This window comes from Heteronotia binoei, chromosome 1, assembly GCF_032191835.1.
Source record: "Heteronotia binoei isolate CCM8104 ecotype False Entrance Well chromosome 1, APGP_CSIRO_Hbin_v1, whole genome shotgun sequence".
NCBI lineage: Eukaryota > Metazoa > Chordata > Lepidosauria > Squamata > Gekkonidae > Heteronotia > Heteronotia binoei.
Window position 1 is genome coordinate 225,928,101 of NC_083223.1, and position 21,427 is coordinate 225,949,527.

At 43.3% G+C, this 21,427-nt stretch overlaps 1 protein-coding gene across 3 annotated transcripts in view; it reads left to right on the top strand.

The window, feature by feature from the left end:
• NINL (ninein like) overlaps window positions 1–16,189 on the top strand; it is an 84,834-nt gene extending 68,645 nt beyond the window's left edge. For 2 of the 3 annotated variants that reach the window (XM_060248730.1, XM_060248722.1), the window contains 10 exons: window positions 942–1,004; window positions 2,181–2,278; window positions 2,951–3,297; window positions 3,669–3,773; window positions 5,433–5,502; window positions 6,174–6,458; window positions 8,266–8,379; window positions 10,862–11,074; window positions 12,929–13,042; window positions 15,415–16,189. In XM_060248730.1, coding sequence (XP_060104713.1) covers window positions 942–1,004; window positions 2,181–2,278; window positions 2,951–3,297; window positions 3,669–3,773; window positions 5,433–5,502; window positions 6,174–6,458; window positions 8,266–8,379; window positions 10,862–11,074; window positions 12,929–13,042; window positions 15,415–15,600 — 1,595 coding nt within the window. In that variant the 3' untranslated portion in view covers window positions 15,601–16,189. The remainder of the gene's footprint in view (window positions 1–941; window positions 1,005–2,180; window positions 2,279–2,950; window positions 3,298–3,668; window positions 3,774–5,432; window positions 5,503–6,173; window positions 6,459–8,265; window positions 8,380–10,861; window positions 11,075–12,928; window positions 13,043–15,414) is intronic. The other variant, XM_060248740.1, reaches the window with a different exon arrangement.
• The last annotated feature ends 5,238 nt before the right edge of the window (window positions 16,190–21,427 follow it).

Sequence of the window (21,427 nt, forward strand, 5' to 3'; positions counted from 1 at the left end):
CAAATTGTTTCTGTGTTTAAAACAGGGCCCTCAGACCATAAAACACATACATTACTACTAGAATTCAAAAACCTTGCTGCAATTGCCTTTTTGGGCTTTCCACAGGGTGTTCAAATATGTCTGTGAGCCAGTGTAGCTAGAGAATGTTGGACAAGATCAGGGGAGGTCTGGATTCTAATCCTTGCTCAGCTGTGAAGTTTACTGTACAACCCTGGGCCAGTCCCCCTCTCAGCCTGATCTACCTCATGGGGTGGTTGGAAGGATAAAACAAAGAAGGGGTAACCATGTATACTGCTTGAAGTCTCTGTATGAAGTGTGGGATAGAATGTAAAATGCTCTTCCTCTACCTCTTTCATGAGGTTTCAGTTGCATTTATTACTCCAGAAATCATTTGGCATACACATCTGATGCTTCAATAATAATAATAATAATAATAAGTTTTATTTATACTCCGCCCTCCCCGCCAGGGCAGGCTCAGGGCGGCTTCAACCTGCTGTTTTTTTCCTTTCTTTAGTTGTCAATGGAGTGGGGTCCTTGGCAGTGTCTGAGAGCGTTAGTGGTGATAGTCCATTGTCTATCATATGGTGGCTGCTGGCACTTGGATACTTATGCTTGTGTTTCATGATCTCCAGTGTTATACTAGTGCCATAAGATATCTGGGTCCTGCCACCATGGTTTGGAATTGCCTGTTAAGTGGTTCCCCATTAAGTCCCACATAACTTTGTGCCAAGCTGTAAACTGTCCTTGTTCAGAATGTATAGCACTCTTGGGTGACTTGTGGTCCTAGGGGCCCAGGAGAGGACTTGTTACGTTGTTCTGCCACTAATGATCCTTGCATCGGTTCCGAGCCATAGGAATGAGCTGTGAGCTCAAGATGCAGTAAAGTCCTGAGTAAGAAACAGTAAAGAGCTGTTAATAATCATATAACTTTTTACTTTAAGACAATGTGGAAAGAGAAGGTCAGCTTCCTGGAAATGAGCATATGCTGGTCTCAGACCCAAATGGTAAGTGATGTAAATGCATTTCTGTGCACTTACATGCATGGATTTGAGCACGTTACTAAAAGGGTGGTTGTAAGTGGTCCACTAGGAGCCTTGGGGGTACATTCAAGGTCTAAGAGTACTTTGTATTGGCCATTAGCTTGAGAGTACAATTCCAGTACTGAAAAGCACTTGTGCCCAATAACCCATCCTGCTCATTCTTTATTACGGCCAAATAGCTTCCCCAAGCAGCATGTTCTGGGGCTGAAATGCTTATGTGAATACATTTTCCAATGTTTTTGTTAAAGATGTAACAATATGGACAAGGCTAACTCCTGCCTCTACTTTTAAAAAGAGAATGAAATAGCCTTTCCCCCTGAACAAGATGTTTATATTTATTTCGAAGCTCAAATAAAGTTTTTGGGAAACTATTTTATTTTATTTATTTTATTCGATTTATATCCCGCCCTCCCCACCGAGGCGGGCTCAGGGTGGCTCACAACATGAAATTCTAACACTAAGGTTAATAAATATTAAAATACATTAAATAATTTACAACAGTTAAAACAATAAAACAAAAAAATGATCTAACAGTGTGCTCTTCTACAACCTTCCTTCGCACTCTTTAGGTACCAGTCAGTTATATGCCAACTGGAAGAGGACTGTCTTACAGGTCTTGCTGAACTGCCCAAAGTTCCGCAAGGCCCTCACCTCTTCTGGTAGCTGGTTCCACCAGCAGGGGGCTGTAATCGAAAAGGCCCCATCCCTGGTTGACTTCAGACGAGCCTCCTTTGGCCCGGGGATTACTAGCAGTTTTTGAGAACCAGATCTAAGCACTCTCTGGGGAACATGTGGGGAGAGACGGTCCCTAAGGTAGGCAGGTCCTAGGCCATATAGGGCTTTAAAGGTGATAACCAGCACCTTGTACCGAACCCGGTATATTATTGGCAGCCAGTGCAGTCCCCGGAGCCTTGGCTGAATGTGCTCCCACCTGGGGAGCCCTAATAACAGCTGGGCGGCGACATTCTGCACTAGCTGCAACTTCCGGGTTTGGCACAGGGGTAGCCCCAATTGGGCTGGGCCTTCTTATAGAGTCTAACTTTGTGTCTTAGCTGTGTTTTCATATTCAGACATTATTTCTTGGTCTCATGCACTAAATAAATAAAAGAAAGTATTTCTCAGTACTCTTTTTATTTGTAGGTGTATCTGATGCCCATTCTGTAAGTATAGAAATGGAGCTCATGGTAGAAGAACTGAAAGAACAGCATAGAGATCTGAAAATACAGCTGGAAACCAAGGTGAGTAAAGGAAAAGATGTTCTGAAAGACTCAGGTGCTGGAATGTTGTGATGGAATAACTATGGGTGTTTGATGTGGCAGGAAATTTTGAAATTAGCACCAGATTTATAACATTCTGCTTCCAATAATCTGATTTGCTTGCTCAAACTGAGTTGGAACCAGGCTACGTTTTCTGCTAATAGAAGGCATTTCTGAACACAAGTGGAACAGAGCTTTCCTGCCACCTTTCTCCCATGGTAGCCTGTTGATGCTGTTTCTGGGAGACAGGTGACCTTCCCACCTCCATTTGCCCCTCATATCAACTTCCTTTGAGGCAGACTAGGCTGAGAGTGAGTGACTGGCCTAAAGACACCCAACAAGCTTCTGTGGCAGAGTTGGGATTGGAATCCGGGTCTTCCAGATTCTAGTCTGATGCTCAAACCACTACTCCACGTTATGCCATTGTGTTATTCAGATTTTGCAGCCTTTCATAATCTTTTCACAAGAACTGTTTCTCTAATCCAGATCAATTTCTTTGTGTAAACTAAGTTAAACCTTCAGTGTGTATGGTATATGTATAAAGTGTGACTGTGTTTTTGATGCCTGGTGCCCTTGCAAATAGTGGCAGTATGATAGACAATGGGATAACTATGCTATCTCAGTCATACATGATCAATATTTTAACTGTTCTAGGTCAATTACTATGAAAGGGAAATAGAGTTAATGAAAATAAACTTTGAAAAAGAAAGGAAAGACATTGAACAAGGCTTCAAGATGGAGATTAGTGAACTGGAGGAACAGAAAAGTGATTTGGAAGAGCTGAATGTGAAATGCCAAGAAGTTATTGATGGCTTGAAAGAGCAGCTCCAGAAACTAGCACCAGTCCAAGAACTTGAGAAGCGGTTTGAGAAGGAGATGCTGGAAATGGAACAGTACTATGCCAAAGAAATTTCCAATTTAGGACAGAGGCTGGCCCAGGAAACAGACCGATTGCAAGACGAAATGAAAAGGAAGCATGAGACTGAGATACATCTGATGAGGTTTGATGGCATTGTCTCTGAACTTATGTGTGTACATGCCAACACAATTGGTATTTGATTACTTGTATACATAGATTTCAGCTGCATTGTTCTGTGGCTGAACACTTGGTACCTGTGGAGGTATCTGACATGGAAGTGTCTGACAAAATAACTTGGGTGGGAAAGGATTCCTTCAGCTAATGAAGACTACAGTACCGTTTTGTGTTTAGTGTGTTTCTCTTTCCCATGCCCTAGGTATACCAATGATGGGGCAGATTTAGTGGCTCTTGATCCAAAACCAACTCCTGTGGTATTTGTTTGTTGTTAAAATCTGCCATTCTGATCCTACTACACTCTCAAATTCACTTTCAATTTTCTGCTCTGCAACACAGAATTGAGCTCCACAGGGTGTTAGAAGACAATTGTTTCCTAAAGAACAAACTGGGAAGACTTCAGCAACAAGTAGAGGATGCTAATGAAGCAAATAAAAAGCACCGGTAGGTTGGGTATCTGAGATTTTGGTTTTTTTGCAAGCTTGCAGAGGGAGTGCCTTCTGCTTGGTGGTGGAAAGTACACAGCTGACTTATGGTGACCCCATAATGGTTTTCAAGGCAAGAGATGTTCAGAGGTGATTTGCCATTGCCTGACTCACAACCCTGGTATTCCATGGAGTTGTCCCATCCAAATGCTTGCCACGGGTGACCCTGCTTCGCTTCCAAGATCTGATGAAATCAGGCTAGTTTGAGCTATACATATCAGGGTGCTTTCTGCTTAAGAGAAGGAATATAGGACTAAAAATTTCCTACAAACAAAAAGGCAACCAGTGGAATAAAATGATCATTAGACAGCAAATGCAACGCCCAGAATACAGTAATGCAGTACAGTATAGTAGTATAGTAATGCAGCATTTTGTGTGTATGTGCATGATGCTATGGCGTGACTTGTAGGATTCACAGTTATGCATAAGTAGTGCACATATACAATGCAAACATGTTCAGTCCCTGTATTGGCTGGCCATATAACCATCTTTGTTTTTTACAGTTTAACTTTTGGTGATATTTCAAAGACTACCTTCTCAAATCACTTTACAGTTGGGAACAATTACAGCTACATTTCTTTTGATGGCCATTTGCACGGCCATTGGCAACAGGAAAGCTAAAAGTCCTATTTAGGTGTTTTTCTACACAGGGACATGCATGTGTGGTTTTCCCATTGCTGCAGCAGATGCAGGGCTCCCCCATGGCAGGTATCCCCACTCCAGTCCCCCAGCAAGAGCCTTCTCTTATTTCCATAGTCACTGAATATTAATTTTAAAAATTGGTGGCTTTTGTGTCCTAGAACATTCTAAGATCTAGATTTGCTCTTCCAGGTGAGAGTAGTACTTCTATCACAACCATAATGTCCAAAGCCAAAGAAGTCATAAAGTTTAACCCAGCCACCTGTCTGGAGTTTATCTCTACACAGACGTATGTTTTAAAAATAAATCATAATATTGAGAACAAAAGCTATAACAGATTCCCTAAATTCCCTTTCTTTTTTAAAAGTCCCTTTTGTTTCAGAGATCTGCCTTTTCCCTTATATCTCTGCAACAAAACTAGAGACTTTTTTTTTTTAAAAAAGGCTTTAAAAAAATAAATTTAGGGCTTATTATATAAATATTTATTTATAACAACAAAACAAAAAGCCCCTAGTGTCAGGGTGTGTGTGTGGAAATGGCAGCCATCTCAGTTTACTGCAATCTTTCTCATACCTTTTCAGTAAAGCACTGATTTCAGTGGGGACTAAGTTTAGCTTGATTGATTGGGGCTAATGACTTCAGGATCCACTGCAGTTTTTCATCTCATCTCCTTCATTCAAAAGAGCAAGTGGATTTATACTAACAGCCCTCTGCTGACTTTGCTGAAACCTAATATTGCTGAGCTCCTAGCTGTTTCTGTAGTGGGTTTTTTGAGCTCTGACTACATCTGTGTCCTAGAACATTCTAAGATCAAGATTTGCTCTTTCAGGTGAGAGCAGTACTTCTGTCACAACCATAATGTCCAAAGCCAAAGAAGTCATAAAGTTTAACCCAGCCACCTGTCTGGAGTTTATCTCTACACAGAAGTATGTTTTAAAAAAATTTTTCTTAGACTTTGTATTTTGTTTAACTTCATCAGAAAACACATTGATGAACTGAAGACAGAAAAAGAGAAGGCCAGGAGTGAAATGGAAGAATTAAATCAATTGGTAAACGTTTTAAACGTAATAAGAATACATTTAGGCTTTCTTTTCCTTACATAGGGCCTAACTAGATGAGCCTGTGAATGCAGGTTTTAGCTGACCCACTGGGAAGCCACTGGAAGCAGGGTTCAGCTCCCGTTCCCTCCTTCTCACACCAGCTACTTTCCCCCCCGGAATGCAGGAAATGTGCTTCAGGAACCCTGGAAGGGATGCGGGTGAGAAGAATTATAGGGAGAACTGGGAGTAGGGAAAGATCGACCCTCTCCACCTAAGCTGTTGTGCAGCTAATTGCAGATTTGCCACATTGCAGTTAATCAGCACTGTACTAGCTTTTCAGACCTAGATATATGAGTGAATATTTAGTTCATCCTATGCTAGCCAGACACACCCACAGGTAGATAAAGAGCTTTTTAAAAACAGGTTTCTACAGTACTTGCTGATAGTTTATATCTAAGTGGTCCAAACTTCTGCAGTTGAATGGAGGTCTCTAATACCTTTCCTTCCTCCCTCTTCCAATGAGAATGCTTCTGTCAATGTGTCACTGGAAGGGGTGTGTGGACACCCTTGATGTGTGGTTAAAACTTTACTGTGTTGCCCTCTCCCACACAAGGCGTAACATCCTATTTTTTCTGGTGATGAACACCACAGTTCTGAACATCTGCACCTTTTGTCTTTAGAACAAGCAGTACAGAGAAGAGATCTGCCAGTTAAGTGCCAGGACTGGTCAGCTGAACCACAAACTCTCTGAAATAAGCAGCAATAGTAAGGCTGATCAGAGTACAATCTATTTACTGAATCAGAGGTTTGCTGAGCTGGAGAGTGAAAAAGAGCATGAAGCTGCAGTTGCCAAGCAACTTCAAGAGGCCTCTGCTGAATTGGCAAAGGAGCATCTCCAGCAACAGTTGGCATGGCAGGGAGAGAAGGCCCTGCTGGAACAAGAGCTAAAGGTCTCTAGGGAAAAGGTAAGGTTGATCTAAACAGGAGGCTTGCCATGTTAGGAATGGCATGTCACTTCAGTTACCATGATGTCCCACTGTGGAAAGGTGACTAGAAACACATAAACCAAATTTGGGTAGTACTTTGGGTGTTATTTCTAATGCCCAGAATGTGGATTAAGGGCTGTATTGACTAAGGGAATGGTAAATTGTTGCTCTTCAGTTGCACAGTTGTGTCTGACTCTTTGCGACCCCATGGACAAAGTCACGCCAGGTTCTCCTGTCTTCCACCATCCTCCGAAATCTGCTCAAATTCGTGTGTGTTACATCAGTAACGCTGTCCAGCCATCTCATCTTTTGCCGTCTCCTTCTTCTTTTGCCTTCTGTCTTTCCCAGCACCAGGGGCAATTGCTATGTTTGGGAAAGGAGGGATGTGATGGATGGCACAACAGTTTTATATTCACTTCACTCCTGTACCTAAGTTGGGAGAAACTTATGAGAATGTGGAGATATAAGTTTTCTCCAAAGTTTGAAGCCATGGGGGCAAGCAACAGAAATATGGTTGGGGTGTGGGGACTGAAATATATGCAGTACTTTTCTGTCAAATAGAAACTTTTAAACAACATGATAATTTAAAAGAACAGATCTTCATTTTTTGTAATAAAAATTGCAAGCATTCCCAGTTTAAGTACTGGGAATTGCATACTCTGGCACCTTGTGCTACCTTAGCATATACATTTTAAAAAAATTTTCCACTTGAGATGCAGAAAAAATAAAAGATTAATGTAGAAAATAAATTCTGTCATAAGCATATTTTGATAATAAGCTTAACTTTATAATATTGAAAATACTGAACTCTAAGAAGAATTAATAATAATAAATTATTAAACACATTGTAGCATGGTCAAAGTCATTTACTTTTTTAAAGTTGACAATATTGTATGTCGATAGGAAGTTTTTTCACTGCTCTCCCAAATTTTTCAGTTTTTCTGTGGGAAAATATAGATAACCCTCTGATTCTTTTTATGCTATTACATTTGAAAAACCTTGCCTTGAAAGAGAAAATATTTTATAGGAGTTTATTTCAGTGTTCCCCCAAATTTCCAATATTTGTCAGAAAAACTGAAAAAAAGACCTGAGAGAGGAGGAAAAGGTAACCATTTTTCTGGGGCCTCAGTTCTGTGTGTGTCTGAGGGTGTGGGAGGAGATAATAGCGTTGGTCTCAGTAGGAACCTGCTAACAATCAGTTCTTGATTACTTCCATGGTATTTCCACTTAGCCCTTTTTATTTGGCACCTTATTAGGTTGCCAGCTCTTTGGTCATTTTTTCCTCCTGGACAGCATGTCCTAGAACCCTGCTAATGCTAACTATTTTGTGGCGGCAATAAAAGGAGAGTTGTGCTGCTTGGGCAGTCCAAGATTGTGCCTGTAGGTATCACAGTAGAAGAGGACTGGTGCTTACCAAATAAGCAGGGCTTTTTTTGTAGCAGGAACTCCTTTGCATATTAGGCCACACACCCCTGATGTAGCCAATCCTCCAAGAGCTTACAGGGCTCTTAGTACAGGACTTACTGTAAGCTCCAAGAGGATTAGCTACATCAGGGGTGTATGGCTTAATATGCAAAGGAGCTCCTGCTACAAAAAAAGCCCTGCAAATGAACTTTTGTTAAACTTTCTGTGAAATAGAATTTGGGCTTCATGTTGGATGTAGTGGAGGATGGGGTGGGGGGGAGTGCAGCTATGGCAAAATTGTCACCAACATGGCATGGTTTGAAGAACATAATACTGAAGGATGTTGCTTCCTCCTCTTTCCTCTTGCTACCCCTTTCAAAAGGCCAGCCAATCTCAGGAACTGGAGGCTGAACTGGAGCATTTGACCCAGGAATGTCGGATGCTACGACTGACAAAGGCGCAGCTGAGTGAGGAGCTGGAAGAATGCCGGGATCAGGTAGGCAGGCAATGCTCTTGGCATGAAATCTGACAGTTCTGCCGCTCACTGTAGACATCTTGGCCTATGGATTAGTGACTTGACATTATTAAAAGTTAGCAGCAGAGAAATTAGGACAGCAAGAATAAGTTCAGAACCTTCTTTAATAGTCAATAAAATGCCCAACAAAATGCCCTGGGTCAAACGCTGTTACTAGGGGGAAGAGGGCATTGCAGTGGGTAGTTGTGTTGGTGCCTGCAGTTTTAAATAACAATAATGTAGAACTGGAATGAATTTTTCAGAACTGGTTTGCAAACTAACATCATGCATTTGCTATTAGGGGCTTTTATTATTGTAAACCATACTCTAATCATTCAATGAATTCCTTAACAAACTAACTATGTTTTCTCTCAGCTTTGGCTTTCGGATTCCCTACAAGATGTGCTACTAGTATGAACATAAGCTTTATATTTCAAATGCATTAATCATGGGAGATTTCAATTACCCGGACATGTGTTGAAAGTCCAACTCTGCTAAAAATGAAAAGTCAAATAGATTCCTGATTTGTCTTGCTGCCAACTTCCTTTTCCAGAAAGTGAAGGAAACAAGGGGATCTGCTATCTTGGATTAGATTCTCACCAACAAGGAAGAATTGATTGAAGAAGTGGAAATAGTGGGCAGCCTGGGCAGTAGTGACCATGTGATTTTGAAATTTACAGTCTTAGGGAAGGGAAAAGCTATACGTAGTCAGACTTATAGGTTGGACTTCAGAAAGGCAAACTTTGATAAACTTAGAACTATGCTGGGTAAAATCCCATGGTCAGAGATACTTAGGAGGAAAGGGGTTCAGGAGGGGTTGGAGTTTCTTAAAAGCAAAATACTGAAAGCGCAATCACAGACGATTCCTATGAGAAGAAAAAATGGAAAAAGCCTAAAGAAGCCGAAGTGGCTCCATAAACAGCTCTCTAAAGACTTGAGAAATAAAAAAGACTCCTTTAGGAAGGAAGGCTTTATAACCAAGGATGCATATAAACAAATTACCAGTGCTTGTAGAGAAAAAGTTAGGAAAGCTAAAGCTCAGTATGAGCTTAGGCTGGCCAAAGATGCTAAAAACAACAAAAAAGGGTTCTTTTCTTATGTTCAGAGTAAGAAAAAGAGCAAGGACACTGCAGGCCCATTGCAAGGGCAAGAAAGTGAAATTGTAACAGGTAATGAAGAGGGGGCGGAACTACTCAGTTCCTACTTTTCCTCAGTCTTCTCTTCTGAGGGGAACGGTGCTCAAAATGGCAAAAACAGAACATATAAGGAGGGTATGAAGTTCCAACCTAGGATCAGCATAGGGGTAGTACATAAACACCTAGTTTCTTTAAATGAAACTAGGCCCTCAGGGCCAGATGAATTGAATCCAAGGGTTCTAAAAGAGCTTGCGGATGTAATTTCTGAGCCTCTGGCTATTATTTTTGAGAATTCTTGGAGAACAGGAGAGGTGCCAGAAGACTGGAGGCAGGCAAATGTTGTCCCCATCTTCAAGAAGGGGAAAAAAGAGGATCCGGGTAATTACCGACCCGTCAGCTTGATGTCTATACCTGGAAAAGTTTTAGAACAAATAGTCAGTCAGTCCTGGAACATTTAGAAAGAATAGATGTGATTACTAAGAGCCAGCATGGTTTTCTCAAGAACAAGTCATGTCAGACTAACCTGATCTCTTCTTTTGAGAAAGTGACTACTTTGCTGGATCAGGGGAATGCTGTCGACATCATTTATCTTGACTTCAGTAAGGCTTTAGATAAGGTTCCACATACTATCCTTGTTGACAAGTTGGTAAAATGTGGTTTGAATTCTGTTACCGTTAGGTGGGTCTGTAACTGGTTGACCCAAAGAGTGCTTGTGAATGGTTCCTCATCTTCTTGGAGAGGAGTGACAAGTGGAGTGTTTCAAGGATCTGTCCTGGGACCTGTTTTGTTCAACATCTTTATCAATGATTTGGATGAAGGAATAGAGGGAATGCTTATTAAATTTGCAGATGATACAAAATTGGGAGGGGCTGCAAACACAGAAGACAGAAACAGGATACAGGATAACCTTGACAGGCTGGAAAACTGGGTTAAAATCAATAAAATGAGTTTTAACAGGGATAAATGTAAAGTTCTGCATTTAGGTAGGAAAAATCCAATGCATGGTTATAGGATGGGAGAGACTTGTCTTAGCAGTAGTATGTGTGAAAAAGTTCTAGGGGTCTTAGTGGTTCATACGCTGAACATGAGTCAACAGTGTGATGAGGTGGCTAAAAAGACAAATGCTATTTTGGGCTGTATCAACAGAAGTATAGTGTCCAGATCACGTGATATGATGGTATCGCTTTAATCTGCTCTGGTAAGACCTCACCTGGAGTATTGTGTTCAGTTTTGGGCACCACATTTTAAGGACTGGGTTGTCACCAGTATGCTTCCCTTCCCCTGAACTCTCTTGCTAAGTGGGTGAGGCTTTTTGTCTCACAATGCAGCTGTTGGAGGCCAATACGAGCTTAAGCCTGGCACAATCACAGTATGTACAGGAGCTACAGACATTAAGAAGCCAAGTGGAAAGTTCTGTGCCGAAAGCCTGCCTTGCTGAGCTACAAAACGTGCTGGCAGGAGAAAAGGAAATAGTCAGGCAGTTGCAAGGAGAGCTGAACTTCCAGGCAGAGCAGATGAGACGCCAGTTGGCCACATATCAGGTAAGAAGGAGGTATACCTTGTTCCCCCTAATCCTAGATGGGGTGTAGAGCAGAATGGTAGTTGCTCGTCTGTGCTACATGGGACAGATTAGATGTCGGTGGTTCCAAGAATGAGATCCTAAAACAGCGGTGATTCTCTCCCCCTACTCTCTAGAAAGGTTTGGATGTGGACTGCAGTGCAACGGTGTGGATGGGTGTGTTGAGCTTTTTCCTCACATCATTTTCCTGACTTAGAAGAGGCCTGCAGGGCTGTTTTTTTTTTGCCATGGTGAAACTGGGGGGGCGAGCTACAGTGAAACTTTGCGGGGGGGGGGGGAGAGAGTTGGAAGTCTCTACTGAATCCATATGGTATCTCCTTCCATGTAAGGGTTCTGTGAACTTCATATGCAGAAAAATATGGGTTGCTCCCCGTATGTATTTCTAGGGGTAGAATGTGGTTTCAGGCACACTGGTGGAAAATAGAGTTGGGGAAAATACAGGGAGTCTTTTAGTTACATTATATTTACGTTATATTTTTAGTACAGTGATCCTTTCCTCAGTCCTAGGATCAGTGGGAAGGTCCTAGCAGACAGGTTCCATTTTACTTAAACACATTTCATTGAGGTCACCCAACTTCATCTCACCAAGTAATGGCCATCCAAATATAATTGTAAAATGTATATGATTTTTATTCCACTTTTCCTTGAAGTCAAAGGATTTTGGTGCCATCTTCATCTTTTGTCCCAAGTGAGTTCCATGGTAATTACAGACCCAATTTGCCTTAGCCTTTGTAGCCTGTCCCTTCTCAGAACAAGATGATAAAATACATCTGGTGCTGTTGAAACTGAACATCATTTTCAGGGACACAAAACGTTAAAATTTAAGTCCTGCCAAAATAGGATTCCTATAATGAAAGTGGATTGTTCATAAAAGCTGAGAAAAATTCCTCATACAGAATATTGATTTGGGTGGACAAACTCTGCAAGTGCTGAAATATGCATATCACTATTGGGTCTGTAATTACCATGGAGCTCACTTGGGACAAAAGATGAAGATGGCTCCAAAATCCTTGGACTTCAAGGAAAAGTGGAATAAAAATCATATACATTTTACAATTATATTTGGATGGCCATTACTTGGTGAGCTACAAAAATGACCAGACATAGCTTCAGAAGTTGGCATCCTTGTTTATTTGTTGACTGTCTACCACCCTGAGCAGCGTAAGGATTTATGCCCCCCCCCTTCTGGCCTGGCAAACTGCTGTCCCCCGTAGGGAGAAAGAATGGGTGGAAGGTCTTGCATGACCCTGACCCTGTTGAGTGGCAGTGTGGCTCCTTCTCCCTGCCTGCCATCCTGCAAGTCAAGTGGCTGTTATTGGGGAGGAGCTGGGCATGTGCACTGCCCCTGGTGTCTTTGACAGCAGCAGTTGCCTAGAAATGTGGGAAGGCCTAAGTTAGTGGTGGTACTTGAAACCAGCTCTTGAAGTTACTTACAGAGCAATGGAGGCTCCTAATTATATTTCTTAAATTACTAAAGCATAAGTCAACAAACAAAACAAAGCCCTTTTGATGCTGGTGACAGTTCTAAAATATGATTAAAAGGTCCATGCTTTAACTAATTATTGGAATGAAGATGCCACTCTTGATAACTGGCTTCTTCATAAGACAATTACAGCACACCATGAACTTGCATGTGATTTAACCTGCTTTATGTCTGTCTTCCGGCAAAAACAAGTTGATGAGACAAAAGTGTGGGTGTTCTGAAATGCATTCTGCTGAAGCAAAAAAACCAAACCTAGATTTGGGATTACTAGGGCTAACAACATGCTAACAAATAGATATGATGTTCCTGGTGCTCTGGTTCTCCCCTTTGCAGGAAGACCATGCAAAATCCTGTAGGTTAATGGAGGAAAAGATGGAGGAGCTGGAGATGAACTTGAGGAATGTACAGATAATGCTTCAGGAAAAAGTGTCCCAACTCAAGGATCAGGTTAGTGCAAGGGGTATGTGTGTGCACACATGTAACATAATATAATCCTTTACCCTGGTTAATTCACAGATGTTTGCCAGCAGTCAGATCTACTTCAGCCACTCCAGCTGGGCACCCTGGGACTTTCCCCAGCTTTGTTTTGATCCTAGCATTCCAAGAATGAAGTTCTGTACAATGTGGGTAACTCAGGCCCAGTGTAAACATGGCACTGGCTGAAGCAAAAGCTCCTTTCTGTAGCACTTTGTATTCACTCAGCTGCTGAGTTAAAAATGGGAAAACACTTTTGCATCTGCCATGTTTGCATAATGCTTGCCTTAATTCTGGTAATTGTAATTAAGTAGGCATGGTAGCAACCGATTTGCCTTTAAACCACACACTCCAGGTAATTAAAGGGCTAAACCGATCAAAATTTTAGGATTAAAGCCCCGTGGCGCAGAGTGGTAAAGCAGCAATACTGTGATTTGAACTCTCTGCTCACAAGCTGAGTTTGATTCCGGTGGAAGCTGGATTCAGGAAGCCGGCCCAAAGTTGACTCAGCCTTCCGTCCTTCCGAGGTCGGTAAAATGAGTACCCAGCTTGCTGGGGGGGAAAGTGTAAAAGACTTGGGAAGGCAACGGCAAAATCACCCTGTAAAAAAGTCTGCCGTGAAAACGTTGTGAGAGCGACGTCACCCCAGAGTCAGAAACGACTGGTGCTTGCACAGGGGACCTTTCCTTTCCTTTTCCTTACATACAAAGGATGTACAGTAAAAATAAAATCTACTTTAGCGCTGATCTCAGCTTACTTATATTGATGTCGTCATGTTTGTGTTTAAACCAGTTAAGAAATTACAACTGTCTGCCTTTCCTTAACTTTTCCCCCAGTCAACCATATTCACTCTTATAGCAGAGTTGCATAACATTATATTTAGGAGTGGGGCTTTAAAACCCCTCCCCAAATTCATCTTTATGCTAAAGCAGGGATCAACTCCTTTAAGGAGCAATTCCTGTCACCTTCTGGTTCTGACTATGGGGAGACAGGCCCGTAGCTACGAGGGGGCCTGTGGGGGCACAGCCCCCTGACTGCTAGGCAGGGGCCCCTAGCCAGCCTCCAGTGCCTTGGCTGCATCCTTCTCCATTCTGCCCTCATCATACACCATTGCTTCTGCTTGCTTAGGGGACGTGCTCATACACAGTTGCTTCTGCTTGCTTAGGGCCGGAAGAATTCTCTGACCTCTCAGCAAGCAGAAACAATGGGGCACTTTCGGAGCCCAGGACTAAAACTTAAGCTCTGTGTTGCTTCTGCTTGCTTAGGGGCTGGAAGAAATCTCTGACCCCCCAGCAAGCAGAAAGAATGGGGCACTTTCAGCACCCAGGACTGAAAGTTAAGCTCCACGTTGGGCTAGAGGGCGCCTGCAAGAAGAGGCCATTCTGGCCCTCAAGTGGGTGGCAGGGGTAGGGGGTAGGCTGGCACACACAAGTGGAGGTCCTGGCTGCAGTCCAAGGCTGGGGATCAGTGGAGAGGTGATGTTCCCCTGCAGGGGTTTTCTGGCCTGGTCTCACTGGTCACCCGAGCGAGGGTGGGAGCTGCGCTTGGGTGGCCTCAGCTTGCCCTCCAACAGGAAGAAATCCAAATTGGAGGTCTTGTAGCCCCAGAAGTCAGTTGCAACTTGGTGGCGCCTTCCATCCCCCTCCCCCTTTGTCCCGTCGGGCTTGTCTAGCTGGATCATGCTACAGGTAAGGGCAGGAGACGGTGCGACATGTATCTAAACCTCTGAGTGGCTCCCCATCAGAGCTGCTGGAAGAGGGGTGGAAAGGGATCACCTTGGGGCAGCGGGGGAGGCTGTATGGCAGCGAGTTGGCAGCTTTCCTCCTTGGCAATGGTAGGAGAGAAGGCCATGGAGGTTGGGGCCACTATGTGCCCCCTGAAAAAAATCAGGGCCCCCCAATTCTTCAAATCCTGGCTACGGGGCTGTGGGGAGAACTAGTGAATGTTGATAGACCAACAATCTAACTCAGTGTTAGGCAGCTTTTAAGTATTCACTTTAAATCTGGGAAAGGCATAGCAACTCTCCTTTCCCATATCCTGTAACTGCAGTTGCAAGTGCTATTGTGCTTGACTGAGGGTGGAAATGTATGGGGGTGGGGGGGAGGCAGAGCAATGTTGTATTTTTTAAGTAGAGACTGTTGGATTATTCTGTGCAGCCCAGTGTGCCATGAGCAGAAAACACCAAGCATCCAGAAGACTCTGATCTGCAAGAGGGGCGTATATATGATTATTCAAGTCATTTGTGGAAATTATTATTTTTATAGTGAAAGAGTGACATTATCTGACTGTTTGGAGATCTGTGACTCAGTGGTCATTAACGGAGGTCTTTTCCTTGTACCTTCCAGCTTGAAAAAAATGCTAAGTCTAATTTGATGCTGAAAGACCTCTATGTGGAAAATGCCCAGCTGATGAAAGCTTTACAGGTTCTGGAGCAGAAGCAGAAGAGCACAGAAAAGAAGAACTCCATCCTGGAGGAAAAAATCTCATCCCTGAACAAATTAATTGGAGAAATCACTCTGGCATCACAATGAACGAAGGAAACTGCTGTTCAGTTCTGTTTATTTCAACTGGAAAGGACAATCAATAGAAGAGAGATGACTTAATCCCATGGCCAATTTTGTTATGTATTTCAAATCTTGCCAAAATGAATTATATTGGAGTCATTCATAGGTCTCAAAGTCCATGCCATGTGGGTAGTATCCTAGCACTAGATCTGGAATGCCCCTACACCAAAAGGAATGACAACAAACAGAAGAGAAATATTCTCAGGGAGAAAGATGGAGATGCTCTCCAAGCAGTGCTGGTGGCAATAAAATGCATATGCCCTAAAGGTTTTGGTGCCTATTGGATCAAATCCTAGAAGCATACTTTTTGGCCCCAATTCTGTCTCAGGACTGCATATTTATTATGATGGCAACATTTTTGCCTCTCTTCCTTCCTCACTTGTCTATACACTGGCTTGTATTATTTGTACAGTTTTCTACAAATATATAATCACTCCTTTAATCACATCGTATATTGTTTGGGCAGATATGCTATAAAAGGGAAAGAACCTGTTGTACTTGTTTTGTTTTGGGTAAAGCCTGGCATTTTTAAATTAAATTCTATTTATACTGCTAACTTGGATTTCATTTGTGTGTGAATGGCTGACTTGAACATCAATTTATTTTATGGTGATGGCAAAAAAAACCAATTACTGTATGCAGGGGAAGATGGTCAGGACAAAACACTGCATTTAAAAAGTTTACCACATCTTCATTTTAGATCCAGCTGATGTGAAGATGAACTCGTCGAAAAAGATAAAGGAAAATCTTTTAAATTATCTTCCCCTACCCCCAAATAGCGCACCGATCTTAATGTATAGAAGGGAGTTAGAAGAGAGCAATTGATTTGACCATTGATCTTGTGCTAGGGATAGCTGAGTCCTGTTTGCATAGTTTGTTCTACTCTCTAGTGCTCCTGAGGCTAGAAATCTTGTTACATAATGCCCTGAGCCACCCGTGGGAAGGGCGGGATATAAATTCTAAATAAATAAATAACCTAATCCCCTCTAGACGGACAGGCATTTACTAATTTAGGGTTATTGTGACTTGATTACTGCATTCTCATTCTCTGGAGTTTGCATGCAAGTTTGGAAATATTTAATTTCCTTACAAAATACTGCCTGTACTTCTATTTGTTTAATAAAATGAGGGTCATTGCTGACAATTTGCTTTACATGATAGGTGTGGTTAGTGTAGTAAAAATTTTTTGCCGTGCATCTAAGATTCAACCCTTTACTAGGATATGCTTTGATGGTTCAATTTTGTGAAGCATTAGTTTCCACCTTTGTAATAGGATCCATACTCCTACTATAGTATCATACACATCCTATTATCCAGCCCTGCAACTTTACAGATGAGCTGCCTCAGTGGTTCATATAGAACAATCAAGAAGGGAGATGACTGAGAATATTAATCTAACCAAAATATTGACCAAGAGCTCTGGGGTGAAAGGTGGTATGTTAAGGTTCTCTGTTGCTTAAGCAGCAGTACATATCCTTAGTTAAACAAGGTGTCATAGGTCATTTACAAAGAGGAATTCCTCCAACTTGTTTATTTAATTTACACCTTGCATTTTTGCCATAGGAGATTTAAAGCAGCTTATACTGTTCTTTCTGTGAGAGCCAGTTTGGTGTAGTGGTTAAGTGTGTGGACTCTTATCTGGGAGAACTGGGTTTGATTCCCCACTCCTCCACTTGCACTGCTAGAATGGCCTTTGGTTAGCCATAGCTATCACAGAGGTTGTCCTTGAAAGGGCAGCTGCTGTGAGAGCCCTCTCAGCCCCACCCACCTCACAGGGTGTCTGTTGTGGGGGGAGAAGATATAGGAGATTGTAAGCTGCTCTGAGTCTCTGATTCAGAGAACGGCGGGGTATAGATCTGCAATCCTCCTTCTTATCACAACAGCTTTGTGAGATAGGTCAAGCTACCTGTCTGGTTCAAGGTCACCCAGGAAGATTCCATGGCAGTGTGGGTGTCTCAGATCCTATCTAGCACTGTAACTACTACACACTGGAGCTGGTTTATTGGTTACACAATGTTGTTTTATTTATTTTATTATTTATATTCCGCCCTCCCTTAATGGGCTCAGGGCAGCTAACAACAGTTAAAAGAGCATAATATTAAAATCATGGTACAATAAAATCATTAGAACATTTCAACAGTTCATACAGTTCAAAATATGTAATATAGTTTCAGGTTCACTCACTAGGATCCAGATGGCAGATTTTAATTCTTATTGAGCACTGCATATAATGATGTTACAAGATGTTATTTGGCGCTCTGGATTAGTGCTGGGATGGTTCAGGTGTCAGTGCTGTGGGACGGTGCAATAGTGGTTGCCTACCTGTTATTTATTAAATGCTAGTTTAAACAATTCTGTCTTACAGGCCCTGCAGAATTGTGGCAACAGTTAAAGGTTGTGTGATTTTCCTTAAAGTGGTGGACTAAGGAAGAGCAATCCTTCACTCCCTGCATGTTTTTGTAGATGGAATTCTTTCCTCTACCCGGCTGGTATTGGGCACAGTAGAGGGGGGAAATAGAGGGGAAAATACAATTGTATCTGAAGCTGGCTCGGTAAGAGAGATGAAAAATAGTGTCGTACCTTGTCTGAGTTTTGAGCTCCTGGCCCGTTTGGTGCTGTGACATATATTTGCCTTCCTTGGTGATCAGCAGCTAGTTGTTATGGCTCCTCTTAAGGCAGAGGTCTCTTGGACAGCAACTAGGGCCCTGGAAGACCCATTTCTAATTTTTGAAATTAATATGGATAGTATTGGGAAGCAGGTTTTCTTGGAAATTACATCAGCACATCCAAGAAGCTTTTAAAAGCATACTGTGTGCATAACCAACTCTAGGATATGGATGGGCACAAACCGGGAAAATGTGGCTTGGTTCATGGCTTGCTTGGTTCGTGAACCACAAACCATCACAAACTTTGACACTAAACAAACCAGTGAGGTTCATGGCATGGTAAAAGCCCCCTGCTCCCAGGGCAGAGACATCAAATTTGCAGGGAATTTCCTGCTGATTGTCCTTTACCTGTCCTCCAAGTTTGATAAGGATTAGATTTACAGCGTCTTAGGTTATGCCCCCCCAAAGAAGGTGCTCCCATCCTCCATTGTTTCCAGTGGAGAACACCCCCTCCCCACCAGCAAAAATAGCAAAGGCATTAGAAGTTCAGCAGAATAGAATCAAAGTCCCAGAGAATCTCTGCAATAGAAAGTAGATTGGAGTGGCCTTTTTTGCAAGCCCAGCAGCAGAAGACTGCAGATTTATACCCCGCCCTTCTCTCTGAATCAGAGTCTCAGAGCGGCTTACAATCTCCTTTATCTCCTTCCCTCACAACAGACACCCTGTGAGGTGGGTGGAGCTGAGAGAGCACTCACATCAGCTGCCCTTTCAAGGACAACTCCTACGAGAGTTATGGCTGACCCAAGGCCCTTCCAGCAGCTGCAAGTGGGGAATCAAACCCGATTCTCCCAGATAAGAGTCCGTGCACTTAACCACTACACCAAACTGGCTCTCATGTCAATGAGGCAGTGCAAACCCAACAGGAATAAGGTCAAGCCAGGAAAGTGGTTTCAGAAGAAACGTCAGGCGCAGGTTCAAAGTGTATAGAATGGACTCCCTGCAAGCTACACACACCAAATATACAGGGAACTTCACCCTGCCACATACTTCTCTAAAATTTCTCCTAGTTGGGGGTGGATTACATTTCTGGGGTCCAGTTATGGCCCCCCCAAACGTCTCCGACATTTACACCCTCTCCCTTTCCTGAGAATGAACACCTCTGTGTGAAAGTGGGTGCAGAGGATGCTTGTTGCAGGGGGATGAAGTCCTCCAGCCCGTGTACCACAGGTCCCCACCCCCAGGCACCAAACCCATCCTGCCAGCCTTAGCAGGGCATCACCAGGGTCTCAGTCGGTGCCTCCTTCCTCTGATCTGTTCATGAGGCTCTCCACTGAGGAAAAAGAGTAGTTAGCAACTGCTGGTGTCTCTGGGCAGTGCTAACACTCTTTGGAGAGAAGGACTCAGAGCAGCTTATAATCTCCTTTCCCTTCCCCTCCCCACAAAATATACCCTTTGAGGTAGGTAGAGCTGAGAGAGCTCTTGAGCAGAACACCTCTGAGAGAGTTATGACAAAGGTCATTCCAGCAGTGGCATGTGAAGGAGTGGGGAATCAAACCTGGAGGAAGAGGTCCACTTCCTCTCAGTGGGGAAAAGCAGAGAGGGAGCAGGAGTTCCCTCCAAGAAAGACTCCACACACTCAGGGTGCCATGGGTGGGACATCAAGGTGAGCCACCCTCCAAAAGGTCAAAAGGGCTATGTGGAAGGCTCAGGAAACAGTCACTTGCTTCGTCAGCAAAACGACTGCTGCGGATGGCCAACCCTTCCCCCTTGTGGAGGACGTAGTCTTTTGGTAGCTGCGTGATGGTCCAGTCTCAACTCTCCAGAGCACAAGGCACAACTGTGCACTTCATGGCAGACTTCTGGAGAAGCCAGCAGGACTTTCAGGGTATGACGCAGGCCCCAGTCCTGCCACTGGGCTGCTAAGTGGTTCTGCTCCATGTACAGGGGACCAGTGCAGATCACATGGTGTAAAACATCACTGATACAGAGCGGCCTGAGGGAGGGATTGGATGGTGGCAACATTATCCATGGCTACAGTCACAGACACTGGTGCCAACATGCTGGCAGAGGTGAAGCATGTGCACTTCAAGGGCATCATCTGCCTGGTGCACACCCTTCATCTGGTGGTGAGGGATGCTCTGGGGCTGCTTGGGGAGCACTGTCAAAGCCACCTGGGATGCTGCTTACTTGAGATGTAGTCCTCACTTGAGTTGGTACCTGGCTGCCCACTTCTTGTACAGCATCAAGCCTACCTGTCTGCTGTGTGAGAGGCAGGGGGAGGGGGATAGGGAACTCCATCTACACCATGATTGCCTGTTTGGCAGAGTAGAAGAGTATGTTGTAGAATGTCATCTCCTCCATGACTGTTCTGCATGGGAAAGAGACAATTAGCATCAGCTCTAACAACTGGCTGAGCCTCTCCCAAATGGATCACCTCCTCGTGCTCTTCTAGGACACCACCAACATGCTCTGGGCTCATACAGCCAGCTGGGGCAAGTCATCCCCGATTTGAAGGCTGGACCAGGTGCTAGCCTCAACAATGGAGCCAGGCCCCAAGGGGATGACTATTCTCCCATAGGTCAGGGCCTTGGCAGAGAGGTTGAAGTTGGGCATTACCACTGGGTGGCATTCTCTCTGCAATAATGGGAAATACAAGCTGGCTTGTATCTGTGACCCACTGAAACATTTACATTGTGGGGCCACAGGTTTAGCAGCTCATAATCCAAGTTTCTGACACAGTTTCTGACACAGCTGCTTTCCAGACTGATTACAGAGAATGTTGTCTATACAAGCAAGTGGGCAACTTGAATTCTAAATGCCTCAAAAAGAACCAACTTTACAGTCACTTGAAATTGCATAGGAATCCAGGGAACAAGGCAGATAGTGCACAGCAATTTTTCACTAAACGGAATCTTCCTGAAGTCACATTTGCCATCTGTTGCCTAAGGTTAAACAGCATCTAAATATACTGGAGCTACTTTAGCAATAAGTTTCAGCATCTAGCTCCAAAGCAGTTACAAGAACAGTGAATTTAAGATGAGAATTTTCATCATCTTTTCTATGTTGACCCTGTCCTAAGGGAGAGAAAAAAGTGAGTAAAGTTAGGGGCTGTGAAAGTGCAAGGGAATCTTCTTTTCATATGTTCACTGTCCCCAACACCTTGCAGCTTATGCTTCGCAAAAGAAAAA